This window comes from Triticum aestivum, chromosome 6D (assembly GCF_018294505.1).
Source record: "Triticum aestivum cultivar Chinese Spring chromosome 6D, IWGSC CS RefSeq v2.1, whole genome shotgun sequence".
Lineage (NCBI taxonomy): Eukaryota > Viridiplantae > Streptophyta > Magnoliopsida > Poales > Poaceae > Triticum > Triticum aestivum.
The window spans coordinates 339417642-339444359 of NC_057811.1; the positions used below are offsets into that span (position 1 = coordinate 339417642).

General features: G+C 49.1%; 1 protein-coding gene across 1 annotated transcript; it reads right to left on the reverse strand.

Annotated features, from left to right (window-relative positions):
- Positions 1-19116: 19116 nt before the first annotated feature.
- LOC123144993 (beta-D-xylosidase 3) lies at positions 19117-22116 on the reverse strand. The gene is made up of 3 exons (XM_044564266.1): positions 20490-22116; positions 20014-20406; positions 19117-19936 (listed from the first exon to the last, which is right to left on the reverse strand). Exons 1-3 carry the CDS (start codon positions 21904-21906, stop codon positions 19317-19319), a joined length of 2430 nt encoding a protein of 809 aa, XP_044420201.1. The 5' UTR covers positions 21907-22116; the 3' UTR covers positions 19117-19316.
- Positions 22117-26718: the final 4602 nt, after the last annotated feature.

The window sequence follows — 26718 nt, forward strand, 5'->3', positions numbered from 1 at the left end:
CACCATGACAGTCAGTTTCCGTCTTTCTCTACTGAGGTGCTTGACCAGATGAACCGGAAGCACAATCGCAGTAGTTCTCCCTTTACTACCCTAGACGATAGAGCGGAACGTAAGGTAGCAAGCACAGGAGCCGGGCAACCCAACTATTAACCCAAGACATGATTCGGAGCTGATGCATATAAGGACAAACTCGCGATGCCGGAGTACGCTATAAAGTTGTTCAGACTTTTGTCGGCAACTCATTTATTCCCATACCGAGCCCCTCGCAAGTTATGCGGAGGTATGTGTGTGAAACAACCATAGGAGCCAAATTCATTTTTTGAAAAAGAAACGAATACTGAATGCGGATTATGTTTACTGGGACCTAAGTGATATGCCAATGGTTACTTTATAGATAAAAAGACCACAACCCCGGCTATTTGACATGCCCGGGGTCGAAGGCCGAGGAAAAAGGCATATTACAGGCTCGAAATAAAGAGTGCGGTCTACAAAAAGTTATTTTGGACCTCCTGTCGCACGTCTGCGCCGCCTGTCCTTGGCGAGGGGATTCCTTGACGGAAGTGGCCCCCTAGGTGAGTGTACGGATCCAAACTCCGATAGAGTAAGTTAGATATTTGGCCTTTGCGTCACCTGTTAAAAGATAAAGAAAGAGTGATTGAGAGAAAAAGGTTTACAGAAATGTTTGCAGACTTGTCCGTATTGTGCTTCCACCGATGCCCAGGGTATCTTAAGTGCATAGTTATGTATGCGCGATACAAAGTTCGCAGGTACATGAGGTGGACGGCGGAAGCCGAACCGCTATCTCTGCTCCTGAATTGGTTGATCCTGCTCCCTTGTAGAAGTGTGTGTCGCGTATACCATGTTCACTGTTTTTACTCCGGGGGGAAATTGCTTCTGACCCCCGGTGTTTGGTTGGTGAGTCTCTTCGTCATTGCTATCACCGGGAGGCCTCCTCCCCTTGTGTTCGGCGTTAAGCTTGCCGGCCTGCTTGAAGACCCAACAGTTTCTGTTGGTATGATTAGCTGGTTTGTCGGGGTGGCCGTGAATCTGGCAGGGTCGATCCAATATCCTGTCTAAATTGGATGGTCCGTCTCTATTCGCCGTAAATGGCTTTTTCCGTTGACCGGGTTTGGGACCGCTGAATCCGGCGTTGACCGCTGTATTGCGTGTTCTTTCATTATCATTGCGGCGCTTGTGCTCGCTGCGTCGTGGCTTGCCATTGCCGTCTCGGACCTCGGAAGTGCCCGGATCGCTAGTGTAGTTGCTTTTACGAGCGAGCCAGCTGTCTTCTCCCGCGCAAAAGCAGGTCATCAGAGCGGTAAGGGCTGCCATGGATTTTGGTTTTTCTTGACCGAGGTGGCGGGCGAGCCACTCGTCTCGGACGCTGTGTTTGAAGGCCGCTAGGGCTTCCGCGTCCGGACAATCGACGGTTTGGTTACTTTTAACTAAGAACCTAGTCCAGAGCTTCCTGGCTGACTCTCCGGGCTGCTGGACAGTGTGACTTAAGTCATCGACATCTGGTGGCCGGACATATGTTCCTTGGAAGTTGTCGCGGAAGGCGTCTTCCAAGTCCTCCCAGCTGCCAATAGAATTTTTCGGCACACTGTTTAACTAGTATCGAGCTGGTCCTTTGAGTTTTAGTGGAAGCTATTTGATGTCATGGAGGTCATCGCCACGGGCCATGTGGATATGGAGGAGGAAGTCCTCGATCCATACCGCGGAATCAGTTGTTCCGTCGTATGATTCGATATTCATGGGTTTAAACCCATCTGGGAATTCGTGCTCCATTACTTCGTTTATGAAGCAAAGAGGGTGTGCGACATCTCTGTATTGGGCCACACTGCGACGTACCTTCGATGGAGTCCGTTTGCGGTTTTCGGCCCGGTCGTGGCTAGGTTTGTCACGTCCGAATAGGTAGCCGTCGTCACGTATCGAGGCACGTCCTCACGATCCGTAGATCGGTCTTGTATGTCCTGCTCTACTGTCCAGGTTTTGTCGAAGGTCGTATGTGTAACCCCGAGCTGTTTTATCCCTTCCTTTACGGCGAGGTGGGGTGGTCTGGTGTTCGGCTTGAGTTGTCGCGTTATCCCGACCGCGTGGCGGCTTGTCAGCCGCGTTGCGCGATGGTGGTACGGGCTCCAGCGCCTCGTCATTGAACTGAGGCAGCAATTTGCGCTTCGGGTAATTTTTGGCTGGGCCACTAAGGCCGTATTCCTCGGTAGCCAGGACTTCGGTCCATCTATCATTGAGCAGGTCTTGGTTAGCTTGAAGCTGCTGCTGCTTCTTTTTCAGGCTCCTTGCAGTGGCTATTAGCCGGCGTTTAAAGCGCTCCTATTCAAGAGGTTCCTCAGGCACGATGAAATGCTCGTTGCCGAGGCTCTCCTCATCCTCGGAGAGCGGAAGATAATTACTATCCTCCGAGTCTTCATGTATGGCCTGTTCATCGGGGCTAACGTGCCCGCCTTCCCGTTCATCCTGTTCGGAGATTGTCCCAATAGGGTCTTCATTGTCTCCGGCATCGTCCGGAGTATTGTCTTCTCCGGTGCCAGTATTGCTGTCTTTGGAACGACGTGGCTTAGAGCAGCGCCGAGGACGCCGACGTTTGTGCTGTGTCTCGGGAGGTTTATTCTCAACCGGATTTGCTTTGTCATCATCGTTGGTTGCTTTGGGTGTATCCACCATGTACACATTGTAAGAAGAAGTGGTCGTCCAGCGTCCAGTGTATGGCGGGTTTTGGTCCTGCTCCTCATCAACATCGTTGTCCGTACCGTCGATGTCTTCGGAGCCGTAATGAAGTATGTTGGTTGAGTCCTCGACAGTGGCTATGAAGTGGGTAGCGGGTGGGAAGCAAAATTCCCCATCATCAGCCCCTAGTTCAAACCGGACATAGTTCGGCTGTGAGTCCCCCGCCAAGGACAGGTTCTTTAATGAGTTTAGCACATCGCCCAAGGGCGAGTGTTGGAAGATGTATGCGGCGCTGAATTCGAAGATCGATAAGCGATCAAGTTCGGCGTCCGCGGCCTCACATGGTTCGGACTTATAACCAGAGACGAGTCCGGAGTTCTGGTGGCACAGATATCGTGTGAGGTGAAGTCTTTGTGCGGCTCCAACGCCGGGGAATCTGTGGCCTCCGTGGCGGGGTTGAGCTTCCCGTCCTTGGGTGGCGCAGTCTGCTCCAGATCTAAGGCCAAAGCGGTTACAGGAGCTATTCCCTGGGTGCGATCCAATGACAGATTTAGGTCATGTTCATCGAGGTGACCAGGAGCGGTTGCCGCGGTCTCAAATCCGGCGAAGATCAAATCTTCACGGATGTCCGCAACGTAGTTCAAGCTCCCAAATCTGACCTGGTGGCCAGGGGCGTAGCTATCGGTCTGCTCCAGATGGCCAAGTGAGTTGGCCCGCAGTGCGAAGCCGCCGAACACGAAGATCTATCCGGGGAGGAAGGTCTCTCCTTGGACAGCATCGTCGCTAATGATTGAAGGGTCCATCGAACCTTTTGGGGACGACACAGTGGAACTCTCAATGAAAGCACCAATGTCGGTGTCAAAACCAGCGGATCTCGGGTAGGGGGTCCCGAACTGTGCGTCTAAGGATGATGGTAACAGGAGACGGGGGACACAATGTTTACCCAGGTTCGGGCCCTCTCTATGGAGGTAATACCCTACTTCCTGCTTGATTGATCTTGATGAATATGAGTATTAAAAGAGTTGATCTACCACGAGATCGTAATGACTAAACCCTAGAAGTCTAGCCTGTATGACTATGGTAATGAGTCTCTCCCCTCCGGACTAAGTCCTCCGGTTTATATAGACACCGGGAGGATCTAGGGTTACACAAGGTCGGTTACAAAGAAAGGAATCTACATATTTGATCGCCAAGCTTGCATTCCACGCCAAGGAGAGTCCCATCCGGACACGGGTGCAGTCTTCGGTCTTCGTATCTTGGCAACCCATCAGTCCGGCCCATGGCTAACAGGCCGGATGCCCGAGGACCCCTTAGTCCAGGACTCCCTCAGCTGGCGGGTGTCTGTTTCTCCAACTTTAGTTGAATCGAATTTGACTACGGCCGGTCCTTGTTGAAGGTTAAAACAACACACTTGATGAAAAATCGTTGTGGTTTTGATGCGTCGGTAAGAACGGTTCTTGCTAGAAGCCCGTAGCAGCCACGTAAAACTTGCAACAACAAAGAAGAGGACGTCTAACTTGTTTTTGCAAGGCATGTTGTGATGTGATATGGTCAAGACATGATGTGATATAAGTTATTGTATGAGATGATCATGTTTTGTAAAAGTTATCGGCAACTAGCAGGAGCCTTATGGTTGTCGCTTTATTGTATGAAATGCAATCGCCATGTAATTTCTTTACTTTATCTCTATGCGGTAGCGATAGTTGTAGAAGAAATGGTTGGCGAGATGACAATGATGCTACGATGGAGATCAAGGTGTCAAGCCGGTGACGATGGAGATCATGACGGTGCTTTGGAGATGGAGATCAAAGGCACAACATGATGATGGCCATATCATGTCACGTATTTTGATTGCATGTGATGTTTATCTTTTATGCATCTTATTTTGCTTAGTACAGCAGTAGCATTATAAGATGATCCCTTACTAAATTTTCAAGGTATAAGTGTTCTCCCTGAGTATGCACCGTTGCGACAGTTCGTCGTGCCGAGACACGACGTCATGATCGGGTGTTATAAGCTCTATGTTCACATACAACGGGTGCAAGACAGTTCTACACATGCGGAATACTCGGGTTAAACTTGACGAGTCTGGCATGTACAGACATGGCCTCGGAACACTGGAGACCGAAAGGTCGAACGGAATCATATAGTAGATATGATCAATATAGAGATGTTCACCCTTGAATACTACTCCATCTCACGTGATGATCGGACATGGTTTAGTTGATTTGGATCACATGATCTTTAGATGACTCGAGGGATGTCTATCTAAGTGGGAGTTCTTAAGTAATTTGATTAATTGAACTTTAATTTATCATGAACTTAGTCCTGATAGTATTTGCAAATTATGTTGTAGATCAATAGCTCGCGATGTAGTTCCCCATTTATTTTTTGATATGTTCCTAGAGAAAAATAAGTTGAAAGATGATAGTAGCAATATTGCGGACTTGGTCCATGATCTGAGGATTATCCTCATTGCTGCAAAGAAGAATTATGTCCTTGATGCACCGCTAGGTGACAGACCTAATGCAGGAGCAGATGCAGATGTTATGAACATTTGGCAAGCTTGATATGATGACTACTTGATAGTTTAGTTCACCATGCTTTACGGCTTAGAATCGGGGCTTCAAAGACGTTTTGAACGCCACAGAGCATATGAGATGTTCCAAGAGATGAAATTGGTATTTCAAGACTCATGCCCGTGTCAAGAGGTATGAGACCTTTGACAAGTACTTTGCCTACAAGATGGAGGAGAATAGCTCAACTAGTGAGCGTTTGCTCAAAATGTCTGGGTACTACAATCGCTTGAATCAAGTGGGAGTTAATCTTCCAGATAAGATAGTGATTGACAGAGTTCTCTAGTCACTATCATCAAGTTACTAGAACTTAGTGATGCACTATAATATGCAAGGGATAGCGAAAACGATTCCTGAGCTCTTCGAGATGCTGAAATCGGCGAAGGTAGAAATCAAGAAAGAGCATCAAGTGTTGATGGTTGACAAGACCACTAGTTTCAAGTAAAAGGGCGAAGGAAAAGAAAGGGAACTTCAAGAAGAATGGCAAGCAAGTTGTGACTCCCATGAAGAAGCCCAAAGCTAGACCTAAGCCTGAAACTGAGTGCTTCTACTGCAAAGGGAATGGTCACTGGAAGCGGAACTACCCCAAATACTTGGCAGGTAAGAAGGATGGCAAAGTGAACAAAAGTATATTTGATATATGTGTTATTGAAGTGTTCTTTACTAGTGTTCATAGTAACCCCAGGGTATTTGATACCGGTTTAGTTGCTAAGATTAATAACTCAAAACAGGAGTTGCAAAATGAATAGAGACTAGTTAAGGGTGAGGTGACGATGTGTGTTGGAAGTGATTCCAAGATTGATATGATCATCATCGCACACTCCCTATACTTTCGGGATTAGTGTTGAACCTAAATAAATGTTATTTGGTGTTTGCGTTGAGCATGAATATGATTTGATCATGTTTATTGCAATACGGTTATTCATTTAAGTCAGAGAATAATTGTTGTTCTGTTTACATGAATAAAACCTTCTATGGTCATACACCCAATGTAAGTGGTTTATTGAATCTCGATCATAGTGATACACATATTCATAATATTGATGCAAAAAGATGCAAAAATTGATAATGATAGTGCAACATACTTGTGGCACTGCCATTTATGTCATATTTGTGTAAAGCGCATGAAGAAACTCCATGCGGATGGACTTTTGGAATCACTTGATTATGAATCATTTGATACTTGCGAACCATGCCTCATGGGCAAGATGACTAAAACCCCGTTCTCCGGAACAATGGAGCGAGCTACTGACTTATTGGAAATAATACATACCGATTATGCGATCCAATGAGTGTTGAGGCTGCACAGATGATTTGGGCAGATATGGGTATATCTACTTAATGAAACACAAGTCTGAAACATTTGAAAAGTTCAAAGAATTTCATAGTGAAGTGGAGAATCATCGTAACAAGAAAATAAAGTTTCTACGATCTGATCGCAGAGGCGAATATTTGAGTTACGAGTTTGGCCTTCATTTAAAACAATGTGGAATAGTTTCACAACTCATGCCACCTGGAACACCACAGCGTAATGGTATGTCCGAACGTCGTAACCGTACTTTATTAGATATGGTGCTATCTATGATGTCACTTACCAATTTACCACTATCGTTTTGGGGTTATGCATTAGAGACAGTTGCATTCACTTTAAATACGGCACCGTCTAAATCTGTTGAGACGAGACCGTATGAACTGTGGTTTGGCAAGAAGCCTAAGCTGCCGTTTCTTAAAGTTTGGGGTTGCGATGCTTATGTGAAAAAGCATCAGCCTGATAAGATCGAACCCAAATCGGAGAAGTGCGTCTTCATAGGATACCCAAAAGAGACTGTTGGGTACACCTTCTATCACAGATCCGAAGGCAAGATCTTTGTTTTGGATCCTTTCTAGAGAAGGAGTTTCTCTCGAAAGAAGTGAGTGGGAGGAAAGTAGAACTTGATGAGGTAATTGTACCTTCTCTCGAATTGGAAAGTAGCTCATCACAGAAAACCGTTCCCGTGATGCCTACACCAACTAGTGAGGAAGCTAATGATAATGATCATGAAACTTCGGATCAAGTTACTACAGAACTTCGTAGGTCAACCAGAGCACGTTCGGCACCAGAGTGGTACGGTAATCCCGTTCTGGAAGTCATGTTACTAGACCATGACGAACCTACGAACTATGAGGAAGCGATGATGAGCCCAGATTTCACAAAATGGCTTGAGGCCATGAAATCTGAGATAGGATCCATATATAAGAACAAAGGGTGGACTTTGGTGGAATTGCCCGATGATCAGCAAGCCATTGAGAATAAATGGATCTTCAAGAGGAAGACGGACGTTGATGGTAATGTTACTATCTACAAAGCTCGAATTGTCGCAAAAAGTTTTTTCAACAAGTTCAAGGTGTTGACTATGATGAGTTTTTCTCACTTGTATCGATGCTTAAGTCTGTCTGAATCATGTTCGCAATTGCCGCATTTTATGAAATCTGGCAAATGGATATGAAAACTACATTCCTTAGTGGATTTATTAAAGTAAAGTTGTATATGATGCAACCAGAAGGTTTTTTCAATCCTAAAGGTGCTAACAAAATGTGCAAGCTCCAACGATCCATCTATGGACTGATGCAAGCATCTCGGAGTTGGAATATACCCTTTGGTGAGTTGATCAAAGCATATAGTTTTAGAGCATCTCTAGCCGTTGGCCCCCAGGAGGCGCTAAAATCACCGCCTGGGGGCGTACCGGCGCTAAACCGCGAGCCGGGGGCGTGATGCTCCCCAGTCGCCGCGCCCATGTTTTTTTGAAAAACAAAATCCAGCACAAACAAGGCGCAAATTCAACCAAACTTTGGGGAGTTCATGCATATATAAAAACATTTTACAAAAGATGAAAAAAAACACTACTAGACCCGCCGTCGCCCTCGCCGTTCCTCACCGCCCGCCGCCCTTGAAGCTCTACATGCCGAGGAGCCTGTAGAACTGCGTGTAGTCACCGCCGCTGTCATCGTCGTCGTCGTTGCCTCCTCCGCGGCCGCCGTCCCTGCTGCTCCCCTCCCCAGGGACGCGTGGCGGGTTGGACGGTCCGGGGGCATCCTCGTCCTTGTCGCTGTCGAGGATCACCACGCCGTTCCCGTCCTCGCGCCCACCCTAGCGGGCGGCTATCTCCTACAGGGCTCGGTGCTGGTGGACCATCTCGTCGCGGAGGTAGTTGTCCCGCGCCCACTTTAGGGCGGCCTCGTCGGTGAAGCCGTGCCGGACTATGGCCTCGTACTCCGCGGGGAGGCCGGGCTCCATCTTCGGCCTGACAAGCCGGGCAGAGGTGGGGGAGGACTCGGCGATGCGGACGCCGGAGCTGCGGGTGCGCTGGCTGATCGGCGTGTCCTGGGGCTCCGGCTTGACGGGGAGGAAGGAGGGAGAGCCGGAGGAGCGGCCGGACGAGGAGGAGGACGCCGGGTCCATGCGTCTCGGCGTCCACGAGCTCCCCCGCCAGCGGGAGAAGGAGGGGGGAGCGGGGTACTCTAGCCTGGGCGTGTTACCGCCCTCGATGTACTCGAGGACGGCCTCCAGCGTGCGGCCGGGCACGCCCCACCATCGGCGGCGGCCGTCGGAGTTGAGCCTTTCGGAGGGCACGACGCCGTTGGTGGCCTCGAGCTGCTCGGCGTGGCGGCGACGAAAGTACTGCTCCCACAGCGGGCTGTCGGGGATGTACCTCGGCCCTTCCATTGCCGCCTGCGGCAGAGAGGATCGGATACAGGCAATCTCCGCACGACGCGCCGCCGCGGTGGGCGGCGGTGGCACCGGGACCCCGCCGGCGCTGATCCTCCATGCCGGGGGCACCCGCATGTCCGGCGGGGCCGGATACTCGGCCTCATAAAGAAGCCGAGCTTCGTCCTCGTGATGGTGGCGGCGGAAGAAGCCGTTCGCCGCCGCGCCATCACCTGGAAAGCGCCTGGCCATTGGGTGAACTGGAAATGGCGAGAAGAGAGGGAGGAACGGGGGCGTCGAGGAATGGGGGTGTCGGCGGTGGAGAGTCTGTGCGTCACCGGTGCGGGAGGGGGCGGCTTATATAGGCAGAGCCGCCGTGTGTACGCATGGCCGCCGTGTGTATGCGTGGTGGGCGTGGGACGCACGTCATCCGGTCTTCACTGCGCCACCCGTGAGGCATCAATGGAGGAGGCTGACCGGCGCGGCAGCGCGCGGCAGCTTTGGCATTGATTCCACCGCGGGAACCGAGACGATGAGGACGACGAAGCGACGAGAAGAGCCGAGTCGCTGCCAAGGAGGGCCCACCGATTTTTGCGCCAAAAACGATTCGGCCGGCGCCCCCAGCGCGCCGGGTTCGGCCTGGGTCCGCCGGCGCCAATTTCGGCCCAAGCCGGTGAAAATTGGGCCTTTAGGGGCGCGACTGGGCCCATTTTTCGGTGCCGCCGGCCGAAAAATCGCCTGGGGGCCTTGTTGTGGGCGCGGCTGGAGATGCTCTTATACAGACTTGCGGTGAAACCTATATTTATAAGAAAGTGAGTGTGAGCACTATAGCCTTTCTCATAAGTATATGTGAATGACATATTGTTGATCGGAAATGATGTAGAATTTTCTGGAAAGCATAAATGAGTGTTTGAAAGGAGTTTTTCAAAGAAAGACCTCAGTGAAGCTGCTTACATATTGGGCATCAAGATCTATAGAGATAGATCAAGACGCTTTATAAGATTTTTCATTGAGTACACACCTTGACAAGATTTTGAAGTAGTTCAAAATGGAACAGTCAAAAGAAGGAGTTCTTGCCTGTATTGCAAGGTGTAAAGTTGAGTAAGACTCAAAACCCGACCACGGCAGAAAATAGAAAGAGAATGAAAGTCATTCCCTATGCCTCAGCCATAGTTTATATAAAGTATGCTATGCTGTGTACCAGACCTATTGTGTACCTTGCCATGAGTTTGGCCAGGGGTACGATAGTGATCTAGGAGTGGATCACTGGACAGCGGTCAAAGTTATCCTTAGTTACCTAAGAGGACTAAGGAAATATTTCTCAGTTATGGTGGTGATAAAGAGTTTGTCTTAAAGAGTTACATCGATGCAAGTTTTTACACCGATCCGGATGACTCTAAGTCTCAATCTGGATACAAATTGAAAGTGGGAGCAATTAGCTAGAGTAGCTCCATGCAGAGCATTGTAGACATAGAAAATTGGCAAAATGCATACGACTTTGAATGTGGCAGATCCGTTGACTAAACTTCTCTCACAAGCAAAACATGATCACACCTTAGTACTCTTTGAGTGTTAATCACATAGCGATGTGAACAAGATTATTGACTCTAGTAAACCCTTCGGGTGTTAGTCACATGGCGATGTGAACTGATCACATAAAGATGTGAACTATTGGTGTTAAATCACACGACGATGTGAACTAGATTATTGACTCTAGGGCAAGTGGGAGACTGAAGGAAATATGCCCTAGAGGAAATAATAAAGTTGTTATTTATATTTCCTTATATCATGATAAATGTTTATTATTCATGCTAGAATTGTATTAACCAGAAACTTGATACATGTGTGGATACATAGACAAAACACAGTGTCCCTAGTAAGCCTCTACTAGACTAGCTCATTAATCAAAGATGGTTAAGTTTCCTAACCATAGACATGTGTTGTCATTTGATGAAAGGGATCACATCATTAGGAGAATAATGTGATGGACAAGACACATCTGTTAGCTTAGCATAATGATCGTTAAGTTTTATTGCTATTGCTTTCTTCATGTCATATACATATTCCTTTGACTATGAGATTATGCAACTCCCAGATACCAGAGGAATACCTTGTGTGCTATCAAACGTCACAACGTAACTGGGTGATTCTAAAGATGCTCTACAGGTATCTCCGAAGGTGTTTGTTAGGTTGGCATAGATTGAGATTAGGATTTGTCACTCCGAGTATCGGAGAGGTATCTCTGGGCCCTCTCGGTAATGCACATCATAATAAGCCTTGCAAGGAATGTGACTAATGAGTTAGTTGAAGGATGATGTATTACGGAACAAGTAAAGAGACTTTCCGGTAACGAGATTGAACTAGGTATGAAGATACCGACGATCGAATCTCGGGCAAGTAACATACCGATGACAAAGGGAATAACGTATGTTGTCATAACGGTTCGACCGATAAAGATCTTCGTAGAATATGTGGGAGCCAATATGAGCATCCAGGTTCCACAATTGGTTATTGACCGGAGAGGAGTTTCAGTCATGTCTACATAGTTCTCGAATCCATAGGGTCCGCACGCTTAACGTTCGATGACGATTTGTATTATATGAGTTATGTGATTTGGTGACTGAATGTTGTTCGGAGTCCCAGATGAGATCACGGACATGAAGAGGAGTCTCGAAATGGTCGAGAGGTAAAGATTAATATATTGGATGATGATATTCGGACACCGGAATAGTTCCGGATCGTTTCAGGCATTTTTCGGAGTACCGGGAGGTTACCGGAACCCCCCGGAGAGGTAATGGGCCTCATGGTCCATGGAGAAGAGAGGGGACAGCCCACAAGGGGTCGCCCCCCCATGGGAGTCCGAATTGGACTAGGGGAGGGCGCAGCGCCCCCCTTCCCTCTCCTACTCCCTCTCCCTTTCCCCCTTTCCCACTCCGGAAAAAGGAAAGGGGAATCCTACTAGGACTAGGAGTCCTAGTAGGACTCCCCACACTTGGCGCGCCCCTAGGGGCCGGCCTCCTCCCTCTCCTCCTGTATATACGAGGGCAGGGGGCACCCCAAAACACAACATTTATTCTCTTAGCCGTGTGTCGTGCCCCCCCCCCCCCACAGTTTACTCCTCCGGTCATAGCGTCGTAGTGTACCGGAAAGTCTCTTTACTCATTCCGTAATACCTCATCCTGCAACTAACTCATTAGTCACCTTCCTTGCAAGGCTGACGAAACCATGACCCTCACCACGCCGTCGTGCATGACCCTCACCACGCCGTCGTGCTGACGAAACTCTCCCTCGACCCTCTGCTGGATCAAGAGTTCGAGGGACGTCATCGAGATGAACGTGTGCTGAACTCGGAGGTGCCGTACGTTCGGTACTAGATCGGTTGGATCATGAAGACGTTCGACTACATCAACCACGCTAACCTAACGCTTCCACTTTCGGTCTACGGGGGTACGTGGACACACTCTCCCCCTCTCGTTGCTATGCATCTCCTAGATAGATCTAGCGTGAGCGTAGGAATTTTTTTGAAATTGCATGCTACGTTCCCCAACACTAACTTGGAACTGTTATATGTGGTTGTGTGTTCCATATGATTTATAGTTTGTATTGCTTCTAATTTTATTGAATTGCATCTGCGTAGCTTACAACTTATACCTGCAACAATCACTTACCCATAAGACACATTTAACTTGGGAGTGTGATGTAGGTTGCATCTTGCATTGTCTTCTAGCTTGTACTGCTTCTAATTTCTTGAAATGGCACTTATGACGAGACACTTTTTACCTGATAGAGTGATATTGGTTGCATGTTCATATGGTGCCTAGATTTCATTTCTTCTAATTTTGTTGAAATGCCTTCTACTTACTGTTTTTCATACATATTCCATCCTGCTATCGTACGTGTGAATATGCAATGTTGTCTTTTTTTGTATATATTCCACCCTCCTATCATGCGCTTGCCTTACATCAAAGTAGTGTTCGTCTGTATCATGCATCAACCAGTTATGCAGAGCTAATTTTATTCATCTTCTTGTGGTTTTGACTTCATAAGGCAATATCAGAAAAGAGGAAGGAAAAGAGTAAGTTAGGGGATGTTGGTGGTCCTCCGGACCGACGCAAACAGAGACTCTCTAGATTTGCCACTGCTACTGCTAATGCAGTTGAAGTCCCAAGTCTACATGATGAGTTCATCTCCCATAGTCCACCATCACAGGTGCTTGCTCTAAGTTGACAGTGTGATAATTTGTTTCATGTTGCATATGTTGTCTAGCCTGTATTTCTTCTATTTTGATTAAATTGCACCTGCTGAGTTTATTCATTATACATGTGCATATGACATGTCTGTCTGTGTCTAGAATACACTGCATCTATCTATCATACCATGTTCTTACATCAAAGTACTGTTGTTTTGTATCCCGCATCAGTCACTCATGATTGGACGCTTTTAACATGCAGTCTGATAGTGGTTGCATCTTGCAGTGATTTCTAGGTTGTACTGCTTCTAATTTTTCGAAATGCCACTTATGACAATACACTTTTAACTTGGCAGAGTGATATTGGTTGCATCTTTCATATGGTGTCTAGCTTGCACTACTTCTATTTTCTTGAAAATCCTTCTACTTAGTTTACACATCGTAGCTGTGAATATGTCACGTCGTCCTGTTTTTCTTACATATTCCATCCATACGGTTGTCTTACATCAAAGTATTGCTTGTTTGTATCATGCATCAATGAGTTCTGAAGAGTGATTTTATTCTTTTGTGTTGTGGGTACGGCCTGCCATGGCAAAGTCAAAAAAGAGCAAGGAAATGAATATAGTAGGGAATGGTGTGACTCGTCGGGTGCAACGGAAAAGGATCTGCCCACGAGATTCTGCTGGTACTTATAGTGCAGTAGAAGGTCCAAGTCCACCGGCTAAATCTACAAACACAGTATCACGTGCTCCACCGGCTGCAGCATCCGCTTCAACTGTACCGGCATCTCAACGAGTTACTCGTTCGGTTGCTCCGCAACTGGCCAGTTCCCAAGCTGCCTTCACACCTAACACTACTTTCGAAGCACTGCTGACACAACAGGACTTGGCAAGATCAGATGAACCTCATGAGCATCAACACCAAGACGGTACCTGACCGAGTCAAGTTGCAGTTGCATGCTCCTTTATATGTACCCTTACAGTTTGATGTGCACTAACACTTTCCATATTCGTTGTTGAGCTAGCACCACGGCACAAGCGGAAATAGACATCAGGGATAATGCTTGACAGATTAACAAAATCTAAAGGAGGAAGAATGGAGATCCATTTTGAGGCAGGTTTAAAAAGGCCACGTGATGCTACAGAGTCAGCCAAGTTAGTATCAGAGGCAGCTGTTGCCGTTAGGTATCATGCACGTATCCTCCCAACGTGGATCCAGTACAGGAATGAGAAAGACGATACCCATTTTAACACCTTCCTCGACCATTTATCCGTAAGTAATGTTATTCAACGCAATTTGTAATATTGGCTTGCTCTGTCCCATACTTTCTAGCTTCCTCCTAATAAGACTCACATTCTTTTTTCAATAGATGAGGTTCAAGTTGGATCCAAAAGATGATGCAACTAAACAAGCATGCACTCATGTTTTTCAGTCTGCTCTGCGAAAGTATCGGGATCACCTTATAAAAACTCACTTTTAAGGCAAGGCTAACAATGAAATTGCCCAAACATCTCCAGTGGAATATATTACAGATGAAGACTAGACAGCCCTTGTTAAACACTGGTCTGATCCAAAGTATCAGGCAGGGTATATGTATTTGACCAGATCACATATTGAACTTGTATTTACGTATGTGCCTTACAAGTGTATCTTCTTCTAGGCTAACTGTTTGAAGAACAAGGCCAACCGTTCTAAAATGAAATTCCAACAGACAACATGATCTCTGAGCTATATTGCACACTGCGAGGCTCTTGTAAATAGCTGCTAGTTCCTTCTTTTTTCTGTGCCATATTATTGTATCTATATTGACTTGTTCCAAATATAGAGGAAAGCCCGTGCGGACCAAAAAGAACCTGAACCGAATACAGTGCAAATCTTCAAGGATTGCCACACCAGCAAGATGAAGGGCATGAGCACACCAGTTCAAGCCGCTGTTGTAAGTCCTTACTCCACCTGCCTTTGAACTGCTTGTTACTGTGATGTGTTCATTTAACTACTTGGTTTGCAGCCAATGTCAGTTACTCTATTCACTTTTATACACAATTGTCTTAACGTATCATTTCACTTTACACGGTTTAAAAGAGATGAAGGATATTCTTTTGGTTTTGATCTGTAATCTAGTTTTGATGTTCACGTGCCCACACAATGACAATAGCATGTTTGTTTTATATCTGTTTCCCCATAATATGAATGATGTCCTACTATGTTCATCCTACTTTAAACCATGTCTCTTTAATTATCCTTAGATATCAACGAATGTGAGGAAATAGACAATACAGTAGGCATTCTACATGGACATATGTTCCGAAAGTGATTTTATTATGTAGTTGGCACTACAATACATGCTAATGTATTACAATAGTTCACCAAAATAAGTTATGTATAAATGTGAAACCTACTTTGTTTGTTTTTGTCTCATTAGTAACTTATCTGGTAGACTAATCTACAAGTTCAAACTTTCAACAAGCTATGGAACAAATGATTGAACAACCACAACCGCCTGAAGGTGACGAGGCTACCACATGCACAATGTCACCTCTTGCTGCAGTGCGTCAGTATCTCTCCACTAACAGTGCAAAAAGCAACTTCCTCCGTAATGCTGGGTTGGTTGTCAAGGTAACCTCGTCCAAATCGCCTACTGAACAAAATCTCTGGCTAGACAGAGTGATATATCTGTGCTCCAGACACAAGTCCAATCCCTAATGGACGTCGCTTCGGAAACAAGAATAGTGGTTGACAAATGTCGTCAAGATATGAATGGTTTTGAAACCATACTATCAGACATTTGCTTTGTTGTTCAAGAGCAATGGCGGAAAAATGGGAAGATCATGCTGCTCCATCAGATTCTACAGCCTGAAACATTAGCACTCAGGTCAAATGATTTGTGCTTCTATACATCTGATGGTGCTTTTTTCTGCAAGGACTGTAAACTTTATGCCAACAGGCCTTTTGTTGTATGGCTGGAATTTATGATGTTGTGATACAACATTTATTGTGCTGCCAAAGGCTGTAGAAATTATGACACTATTTTTGTATAGTGTAGGTAATGTATTCGGCCGAAAGCTTCGTAGGAGCCCAACGTGCCAACATTCGTCGGGCCCATTCCAATTGGGCTAAAAACGATTATGGGCCGTAATTTGCATGTAGCCCACTAAAAATATCTGGGCCTAAATTAGCATAAGCTTTCATTTTTTTGGTAGGCCTGTGCCCATAGTGGGCCTTTAACAGGCCGGAACATAATTTGGGCCCTCAGTAGCAATAGGCCGTTAACATGTGTAAATATCTCGAGCCCATAAATGGCCGAAAGTGAGATTGGCCCCTTATTGTGCCAAATTACCCACTAGTCATTAGCAGGCCAAAATGTATCTCAGCTCGTGGTGGCCCATTTACAATGTAGATCGTTCACATGCCGAAATTCAGACGGGCCGTGAATGCGCTGACCTACTACACGGGCCTTTAATAGGACGAAAGTTCGATCGGGCTTGATTAGTATCAGTTTTATATGGGCCGTTAATAGGCCCGATGTGACGTTGGGCCACATATGGCCCATGGATTTCGTTCGACGCTAATAGGCCGAAAATCACAACAGGCTGGAAGTGGCCCAAATCTACAGTGGGCCTCTAACAGGCCGATTGTCAGACATGGCCTAATTTGACCCAAATCCTTCACGATAATTTATGGGCCAAAAGTTTCACTTGCCAATAAATGGGCCCAAATGAATCAGGACCTTTAACAGGACGGAAACACACCAGGCCGTAATTCGGCCCAAATACTTAGCGGACTGTTAACGGGCCAGAAGTGACGATGGGCCATGATGATGACAAGATTAGAACGGGCCATTGACGGGCTGATTTGACACTAGCCGTACGGGCCTTAATTGCGAATGGGCCGTCTGCAAGCAGGCCGTTAATGGGCTAGCCCATTAATTTTGACTGGGCCAGCCTTTTTAACCTAAATGGGCCGCTGTTGGGCCTTGCCATGTGTCGATGTATCATAGGTGCCTCCTGTCCATTGGGCGGTTGACATCGGTCCTTTCGCGGTGCTAACACGTGGTTGCTATAGCCAATGATAGTTTTACGCGTGGAAAATCCTCATTGGTCCCAGGTGTTAACAGGTTATCGGATCCATACCGGAACACGATAGTTTAACGGTGATCCGTTACGGTTGATGCCACGTATCGGTTACCCTTGATGAAAGAACTTCTATGACGCGCGATTTATCGTCATGGAAGTGGACACTTCAGTGATGATAATTTTGGTAATGTCATGGAACACTTCTACGACAGCACAGGTATGACTATCTTGATTCTATCATAAAATCGTCATGGATGTACATGCATGACAGAAAACGTGACCTACTGTGACAAACACGTATCATCACGGAAGTGTATTTTTTTGTAGTGTAACAAAGCCATCAACCGGCCAGGATTACAGATCGCAAGAATCAAAGAAAGAAAAACAACACGGTAAGATACAAAGATGCTGGTAAGCAGCTAACTAGCCTCAAAGCTACATGCTAGATGATAAAACAGATAGGCACACAGCTGAAGACATCGAGGCCCTCCTCCGAAAATGAAGCACCAGGGAGCTAGGACCATGCTGGCATAGAGGAGAAGGGGATGACCGGCATCAACGAGTGTGGTCACCAAACAGCTATGGGCCCCGGCACGGCACAACCATCCAATTCCATCTCTGAAGAAGGCTACAACATCCTCACCTGGCTCGAAAGGCGCCGCACCATCAGAAGATAGAATGTTCCACCTAGAACAAGAATGGTTGCCGCCGAAGGATGGTCACATAGAGAGGATCCATGCACTCCCAACGAGCCGCCAAAGCTTCCCTCAAGCAGAATTGCACATGGTCCGGCCGTAGAGGAGGGACAACGTCAAGCTTGGACGAAGAGGACACGCCACTGACGCCGCCGAATGCACCCCAACAGCGCACACAAACCAAACAGCTCCCAAAGGCGGCGCCTTCAAGAAGGAGAATGACGCCGAGAGCGCCGCCGCCGCCCACTGAGGTTAGGGCTTTCACCCGAGAGGCTACAGGATGGTGGGTGGAGGGAGTCAGACCTGACAAACGCCTCCAAGGAGGAAGAACGGTGCCCTGGGGCGCCGCCGCCGTCGCGGCCAGCCATGGCCGGGCATGGATTTCTCCTGGTCTGGTTCCACACCACCATCCCACCCTCACCATGGAGACTGAAGATCAAAGAAGAACGCCGACCCAGGCCCGGAGGGGAGGGATCACATCGCGTAGAAGAAGGAAGGGGCCGCCAGGACCGCACTAGGTTCACGTCCACCGGATCCCCGCCGTCCTCACGGCCAGGGACACCACCACCACGCCTGCGCCACCGCTCGTCGTAGAGCCGGTGGCGCCACTTCGATCGAGGCCGCCACCCCAGATCCCGCGGCCCTCGGCGAAAAGCAGATCAGCAGAAGCCCCGCCGCCACCTTCCTCGGAAGCGCCCTAAGCTTGCCCGGCGGCGGCGAGGGGGGAGGGAGACGGGAAGGGGGGCTCTGCGATCTAGGGTTTCGCCCCCGAGACGCCCGGGAGGGGCGGCGCGGGGGTCGGGGGGGGGGGAGGATCCTCCCAGGTGCTTCCCTAAGATACATGTTGCGCAACCCTTGCTGGAGTTCATGGAGATCGAGCTTTCGAAGACGGCACGACGTGAAAGCTATGGCAGAGCTAGGTCTAGGACTTGCGGCTAATACCATGTAAGGGGATTAGAAGGAGAGAATTGCCGTAAATCGTTGTGTGTATTATTGAGCCTCATGGGATGGTATATATAGATGCGCAAGATTTTGAAGGGCAAGATCTCTCTTAGAGATAAGATTAAAACAATTCTTATCCAATCCTGTAAATTTTCTGACTATAAACATATCTTTAATAGAAGACGCGGAATGATCCTCAAAAAGAGAAAAAAAAGACGTGGAACCTCCTATTGAAGAGCAAGAAAGAATCAAGTACAACTTAATATTTTTGTTAAATAGCAAAAACGATTTTTAGCGCTAGTTTTCATTTGATATTGTTTATAGTAGCTGAGGAGAAGATATTACACTTCTCGCAAAAAAGGAGAGGAGAAGATATTACACGTGCTGCCCACAGTATCTAACGGTTTGGCCTTCAATCTTTCATCTTTCGTATGTAAAGAAACTAAAAAATTCAATGGACATGTAAAGAATCTATACAGCCAGCTCGATCTTCACGGGGAAAGAGAATGACAGGGCTTCGTCTCCGACCAGGACCGTGCTGACGCCCGACGGCACGACGGTGTAGGCAGTCTCCTCGACGATGGCGAACGCCTTGCACACGTTGAGCGTGAACGGCACTTGGACGGCGGCTCCCGCGGGCACGAACACCCTCCGGAACGCCACCAACTGCTTCAGCGGCGCGTCGTCCACCTCGGCCGGCGGCACCGTGTAGACCAACACGACGTGGGTGCCGTCCCTGCTGCCACGGTTGGCCACGGTCAGACTGAAGCTTACCTCCTCTTGGCACCCGTGTCCGGCGACGTTGACAGCCGGGCAGGCCAGCGCGGCCGTCCCCAGCTTGCGGGTGAGCTGCTTGCAGGACTCCCATGCGGCAACCCGGGCTGTGACCGAAGCCCCGGTGGTGTCGGACGCGTAGCTTAAGTTGCTGTAGCTGAGACCGTGGCCGAACGGGTAGAGCACTTCCGGCCCGCCGTAGAACTTGTAGGTCCTGCCAGGGTACCCCTTGTCGGCGACCGGCCGCAGCGCCATGGACGTCATCGGGATCTTGCTGATGTACTCGTTCTTGTACCACGTTAGCGGCAGCCTTCCCCCTGACAATCCAAGAAACGTTTCATGAAAACAAAATACACCAAGGAATCGATCTGCATTTCATCTATAGTACTCCTACCTGGATTGTATTTTCCGAAGAGCACGTCGGCGATGGCCGTGCCTCCTTCCTCGCCGGGGTACCCGGCCCAGAGGATGGCCCCGATCTTGGGGTTGTTCTGCGCAAAGGAGACGTCGACGCCGCCGGCGGAAATGATCACCAGGATGATTGGGTACGGTGAGGCTTCGGCGACCGCGTTGATCCAGTTGGTCTGATTCCACGGCAGGAGTAGATCCTCCCTGTCGTTGCCCTCCTTCTCCACGCTCATGTTGAGGCCGGCGATGACGATGGTCGCGTCCACGGTTTTCACGTCGGCGGCCGCGCCGCACGCGCCGTCGTCGCACACGTGCGCCGACGTGGCGCTGACGACCTTCCTTATCGCATCGTACGGCGTCACAACTCTGCATGGTTTGCCTGCGTATACATACAGACAAGTAATTTCAGGTAACTATACACTATACAGTCACTTATGTGCAGATGATTATTTTACTTTTTACCTCTGTAGTCTCCCAGCATGACATCCGTGGCGTTGATGTGTTGCAGGAGGCCAACCAGTGACAACGAATGGACCTTGTTGGTGTCCAATGGCAGCCGGCCGTGATCGTTCTTGATGAGCACCATGCCTTGCCTCGCGGCGTCGGCGGCCAGCTCCTTGTGCTCCTCCGTGCAGACGTCGTCGGCGCCGAGGGACTCCAGCTCCGGAATGCCGTCGAAGAAGCCGAGCCTCATGAGGGTGAGGTAGAGGTTCCGCAGCGCGTTGTCGACCTCGGACTCCCGCAGCTTCCCCTGCCGCACGGCGTCCAGGCCGAAGGCGGTGAAGAAGTCTTGCGCGCCCTCCCAGTACATGCCGCAGTCGAGGTCCAGCCCGGCCTTCATGGCCGCCGCCGTCGCCTCCACGCCGTTGTACCCGAGCCACTTGGCGTCCCTGACCATGACGCGGACCGAGTCGCAGTCGGAGACGATGTACCCATGGAGCTGCCACTCGCCGCGGACGGTCTCCGACAGGAGCCGCGCGTTGGCGCAGGCCGGGACGCCGTTGATGCGGTTGTAGGAGCACATGACGCAGCTCGCGTCCCCGTCCCTCACGCACATCTCGAACGGCCGCTCGAACGTCTCGATCATGTCGCGCTCCTCCACCCGCGCGTCGAACGTGAGCCGGTCGGCGGTGAGCCACGCGTCCACGTCGTAGGCGGCGTAGTGCTTGCAGCAGCTGGAGACCTTGATGGGCCGGGCGAAAGGGTCGGCACCGGGGCCGGGACCGGCGCCGTCGATGTCCTGCATTGCGCGGACGAAGTTGACGGCGTACCGTCCGACGACGAAGGGGTCCTCGCCGGGCGTCTCGCTGGCGCGGCCCCACCGCGGGTCGCGCACCACGTTGATGTTGGGGCTCCAGTACGTGAGCTCGGCGTGGCCCAGGTTGTACATGGCCCTGATCTCGGTGGACACGGCGCCGCCGATGGCTCCCCACAGCGTCTCGTTGAACGCCGCGGCGCTGTTAATGACGAGCGGGAAGCTGGTGGCGCCGGGCACCACGTCTCCGAACCGCGTGCCGCCCGGCCCGGTGTCCGACACGCCGTGCAGGGCCTCCCCCCACCAGAGGTACGGTGGCAGCCCGACGCGCGCCGCGCCCTCGGCCCGGTCGCCGAGGTTGCGCACCTTCTCCTCCAGCGTGAGCCGGCCGACGAGGTCCCGCACCCGCTCGGCGTATGGCAGGGAGGCGTCGCAATACCGGAAGCCACCCATTTCAAGACCCATGGCCGCGAACCGGGCCGGGTCGCAGACCTTGGTATAGTTCCGGCCATTGGTGGTGATTGGGCCGAGCCCGGAGCCGCCGCCGGAGACAGAAGTGAAGGCGACGGAAACGGCGCAAAGGAGAGAGGCCAAGAGCACGCAATGGCGAAGCGAGGACGCCATTGCGACTAGAGAGGAGGAACCTCTCGCTGCTCTTGGTCTGCCGGGGCAAGTGGGTGCGTACAGTGAAACAGTGTATATAGGGCGGGGCCATAGCCATAGCCATATGGGTCCTTTGAACCAGACCAAAAAAGGACAGCCGCGGGAACAGCTGGTCGCCGATCCAAACACGGGAAAGGCCAGAAGCTGAAAGCTGGAGAACTGGTTGTTGGTACGCGAATTTAAAGATGAGATCTGGCACATGGAATGCACGGTGGTGGAATTGATGGTGGTGTCGTCCATCTTCTCCCTTTCCGTGATAAGGTGGTATGGCTGAAGGTGCCATCGAGAACGACGAGGCTGATCATCCTTCCACGTTCTCCAAGTTATACTTCCATCTAGGGACAACCCATCTCTCCTGTAAGGTCTTGACTTCTTGCTGAATGTTCTTGCAGCTACTGATATGTTGACTGTATTGTGCACACACATTTTTCTTGGTTCTCACTGAAATGAACACTAAATTTTGATCCCAAACACCAGGACAACAGATCATCATTGTAGCGGTTAATTGATTATACATCGCTGACATACACGCACAAGCTCAGGAGAGAATTAACCGCACACTGGGTAATACGTTAGCCTACAACAAAAGAAACAGAGGAACTGTCTCAGCTTGTCATCTGTCAAGGTTAAAAACAGGGTTAAAATCCCCGGCCTCTACATCGATTAATGCACACAATACCCAATTACTTACTGCAGTGTTTACAAGTTACTTATAGTCTAAAAAAACAAAAGGTAAAGCCTTAGTGGATTACAGACGACTGACAACAAGATAAAATGAGGCCTCATGCATCACCTATCCTATTTAGGCTGGTATTCAAATGGGTTAAATAAACCCTGAGCGAACATCTTCCACATGTTGCATCCAAAGACCGTGATTACGTGATCCTCTCCCCCAAGAAAATAGGGCCACATATAGATGGCATGCAAGAAAGGTAAACTTTTGTCGTATTAAAACTGCAATCATTGTGACTATTCCATGCTGCGCAAAGTAAACCATAAACTCCCATCCAAATTTTGCCTTTAATTTTGGGTGCACTCCATTTAACCAGTTACCGGACAGAACCGAAATACTAGATGGTGGGGGCAAAATAAATGCTACTAGAACACCACATGATCTTAGCAAGTGGGCAATCTAGGAAAGATGCTAAACCATTTCCTCATTTTTACAAAAGACATTTTGTGCAACCATACCTTCTTTTCGGTTACCTTTGATTATTAGGACAACTCTCCTATCAATATACCACGCAAAATATAAATATAAAGGGACATTAAGTCTCTAAATAAACTTGTGGTTATAAGGCAAGCCAATATTAATAAGATCACTCATACAAGTACCCCACGTACTGCGGTATGGCTAGTCTCGGGCATGAGTAATGTTGTAAAACTGGTACGGGCTGATTTGCCTCCTTTTTTTTCGAGAGTACGCAAATTATGTACCATAGTTTTATAGAAGGAGAGAATATCAAGTACAAGACGAGTACCACTCGCTGGGAACAACGAGCGTAGCACAACTCCACATCCGGCTAGTCCAAGGACAGCCACCCACGACAACACAACTACAACGCAAAAGAGCCTACCCAAAACCGAAAACCTCGCCGCATCTCAACTGACGTCGGTCACCTCCGAAGAACAGCCGCATCGTCCAAGCTTCCCTTGTCAACGCACCATCCCCCATAAAGCCAAAAGGAGGTGGCAAGAGGATGGCAAGACTCGATCCGACCTGAGAAAGGCACCGTCTTGGAATCACCGGCGACGCCCGTGCATTGCAGCAGGGAAGAACAATTAGGGCAACGGCGAACACAGGAGGAGCGCAACATAGGAACTCCAAGTCTCCCGACACGATGCTCCCAATAAAGAGACGACGTCGAGGACGCCGTTGTCCTGCCGATTCAGCGCCGAATCAAGGCATTCGCCCAGAGACAACTGCCAAGACCAAGCAAGTAAGGGACTTGGCGACACACTCGGCGACGCCTCCAGGGAGGGGAATGACACCCACGGGTGCCATTGTCGCCGGCCCGGCCAAAACAGACTGAATTTTCATCCGTAATGCCGCGCAACTCCACTCCTCTGAGGTATTGGGCAGTACTGCCCATGATGCCTCGCACCGCCGCCACCGCAGCAAAATTCCGTCGAGGCTGCGCAGCCGTGGTCCTCTCCCACCCTCAGTGCCGAGAGAACGCGACCCACACCACCATCAACATCACAAACGAGGAGCAGCAGCATCCTACCAAGCCGTGCAAGGGCTAGATCCAGCAATGTCGGCCTTCACCCGCACCAGGGGACTGCCACAAGCATGGAGCTGACCCGTGCCTCCAGCCACACTCCGGCGCCAACTCCACCGGGGCATCATCGCACGCTCCTCACACAGCGGCCGGCCGGCCACCCGCTGCCCGCCAAGATCCCTTCCTGGCAGGGCCTCCTCGACGCCACCGCCACCATGGCTGAGCTCACACCGCTAGCACTAATAGAACCGGTGCTCCACCTACCTTCGTCACCCTGCCGCGCCCCTGGATCCGCTCGCGCCGCTGCAGTTCCGCATTCCCCGCCGTGAAAGCCCCCCACCACCATGGCCGCCTCAGTGACGTACCGCTCCGCGCGAAGGGGAGCCATCCAGAGGGCGCAACCAACGCCCGTCGCCTTCGTCGGCCAGGCGCGGCGGTGGAAGGGGATCTAAGGTCCTAGGGGCTAGGGTTTGGGGGAGCCTCCGGAGCCGCACGTGCGTGCGACCCGGGAGGGTAGACAGGGGTTTGTCTTTTCTTTCTAATGTTTCCTGATTTGCCTCCTTACGCAATAGAATCTCCCTTTGCCCCACAAAAAGAAAAATATCACAATACGTAAAAAAACACCCAATTCGTCAGGTTGGTTTTCATCATCCTAGTAACGAAATGCATCCAGTTCGTCCACTTCACTCCTGGTGATTGCATGATGGAAAGCAACATTTCAAGGGTCTCTCCCAACCAAGTGCCCTCATGGAATCTAACAGTATGTCCATCTCCTATGTCCAAAGCACCAAGATGGAAACATGTTTTTTTAACTCTCACTAGACCTTACCAGAAGCCAAGTGAGTCGGTTTAGCAGCCACCTATGATAAAAGTCTTGGATTTTACGTACTTGTTTCTAATTAACTCATTTTAAATACATCATCGGTAAACACTTGTACAACCAATTGTTGAGAATGCAATTATTTTTTAGATATTCTACCACAAGGCCCCTTGGTCCATTTGTTGACATGTGACATCCCATCTTGTCAAGTGGTATGTTCGTTTGTGTTCATTAGATTGCCAAGAAAATATGGATCTGTAGTAGTCTAACCTCTTCCATATGTGTTTCTATTTCAAACAAACACAACATGAACATAGGGCATGCTGGTAAGGACTGCATTGATCAAAACTAGCCTTGCCGCACAGGAGATGGGCTTACTCCTCCAACCTTCAGCTTCTTTTTGAAGCGGTCCTCATTGCCCTTCCATTCCTTATTCACGATCTTACGGTAGTGTATCACGAGGCCAAAGTATGAAGAGTGGAGTCCGAGTCTCACAACATATACATTGATGTTGTGTTAATGCACTAAAATTTTTCTCGATTTTTTCGAACATTTTTTAATGTGCACCGGTAGCACCAATTGCCCCAGTGCACCAGATACGTCCCCCCATGAAGAGATGGTGTCATTCGCCTGCTGCAACATGGAGACTCCACCATCCACAAGGTACAATATCAGCCCAACCACATGAATGACCTCTTCCGCTCGTCCAATGAGCATTGCCAGCGTATCTGTAACAATGTTGAATATGATGTGATACTTACATTTCGACCTGCATATCGTGTGTGTTGCGACGTGCACCTTATGTTTGGTGGGCAATACCTAGTATCGATATTATGTGTATGCAAGCGGAGGTGCTAGATCTGCATGGTATTGGTCCCAAGACGCTACAATGAGCCCAAGCTCATCGACCCCCATGGCTAGAACTGCAAAATCTGATGGGTAAACCTCACGAGCGTCCAACACATCTTCACGCCGCGGCTGGTGGAGAGCAAGTGGAAAAAGGTGGGAGCAAAATCCGATGGTAGACCTAGCAACCGTCTCCACACTACGGCCATAACAGAACAACGAGAAAGGTGTAGGCTCAATCAAGCGGGAAAAGCAAATGGGAGCGCCGACGGGAAGATAGGTCGAACAAGTGGGGAAAGACGAGTGTCTTGCAACACGTCACCCGAGTAAAATTAAGGGAGTGAAAGATTTTGTGTGGGCATTTCCACGCTATCCTCACACCAAGATCCGTACAACCCATCCGACGGCACATGTCACGTTGCGCTAGAAGCATTCGTGGCAAATGTCGTCTTCATAAACTTTTCGTTTGTTTTTCAGCCACAGATCTCTACCCGATCCGGCCTCATTATATTTAGCAAAAAACTTGAGCTGCCATGCTAGGCTATCTAGGAGAATGAACATAAACTGAAAAAGTTGTCTCGGTATTGAATCCGAGGGTTTTCTTTCTTGAAGGTGAGCCATCTCTTCCCGGTTGTACTTTTCATTGAATTTGAGGTTGATGACCAAAACTTCTTACTGCCTCCTTCCTATTATGTAGGATGTGTAACATTTTGACATGGAAATTAGCGCAATGCTGGTCACAAATTATTGAGCCATGGTTACAGAAAGTTTCCTCCATGTTATCCTTTAACAAAAATGATTGGCCAACCGCAGTTAGCAATGGTTAGCTTGCAATAATCGTACGAGAGAGAATATTGAGAACCGAGAGCTAAGGGCATCTCCAAC

Coding starts and splice junctions, on each gene's coding strand:
- LOC123144993 (XM_044564266.1), bottom strand. CDS start 21,906: ATGGCGTCCTCGCTTCGCCATTGCGTGCTCTTGGCCTCTCTCCTTTGC. Junction 20,407..20,489: donor CATGCTGGGAGACTACAGAG/GTAAAAAGTAAA, acceptor ATGTATACGCAG/GCAAACCATGCAGAGTTGTG. Junction 19,937..20,013: donor CTTCGGAAAATACAATCCAG/GTAGGAGTACTA, acceptor TTGGATTGTCAG/GGGGAAGGCTGCCGCTAACG.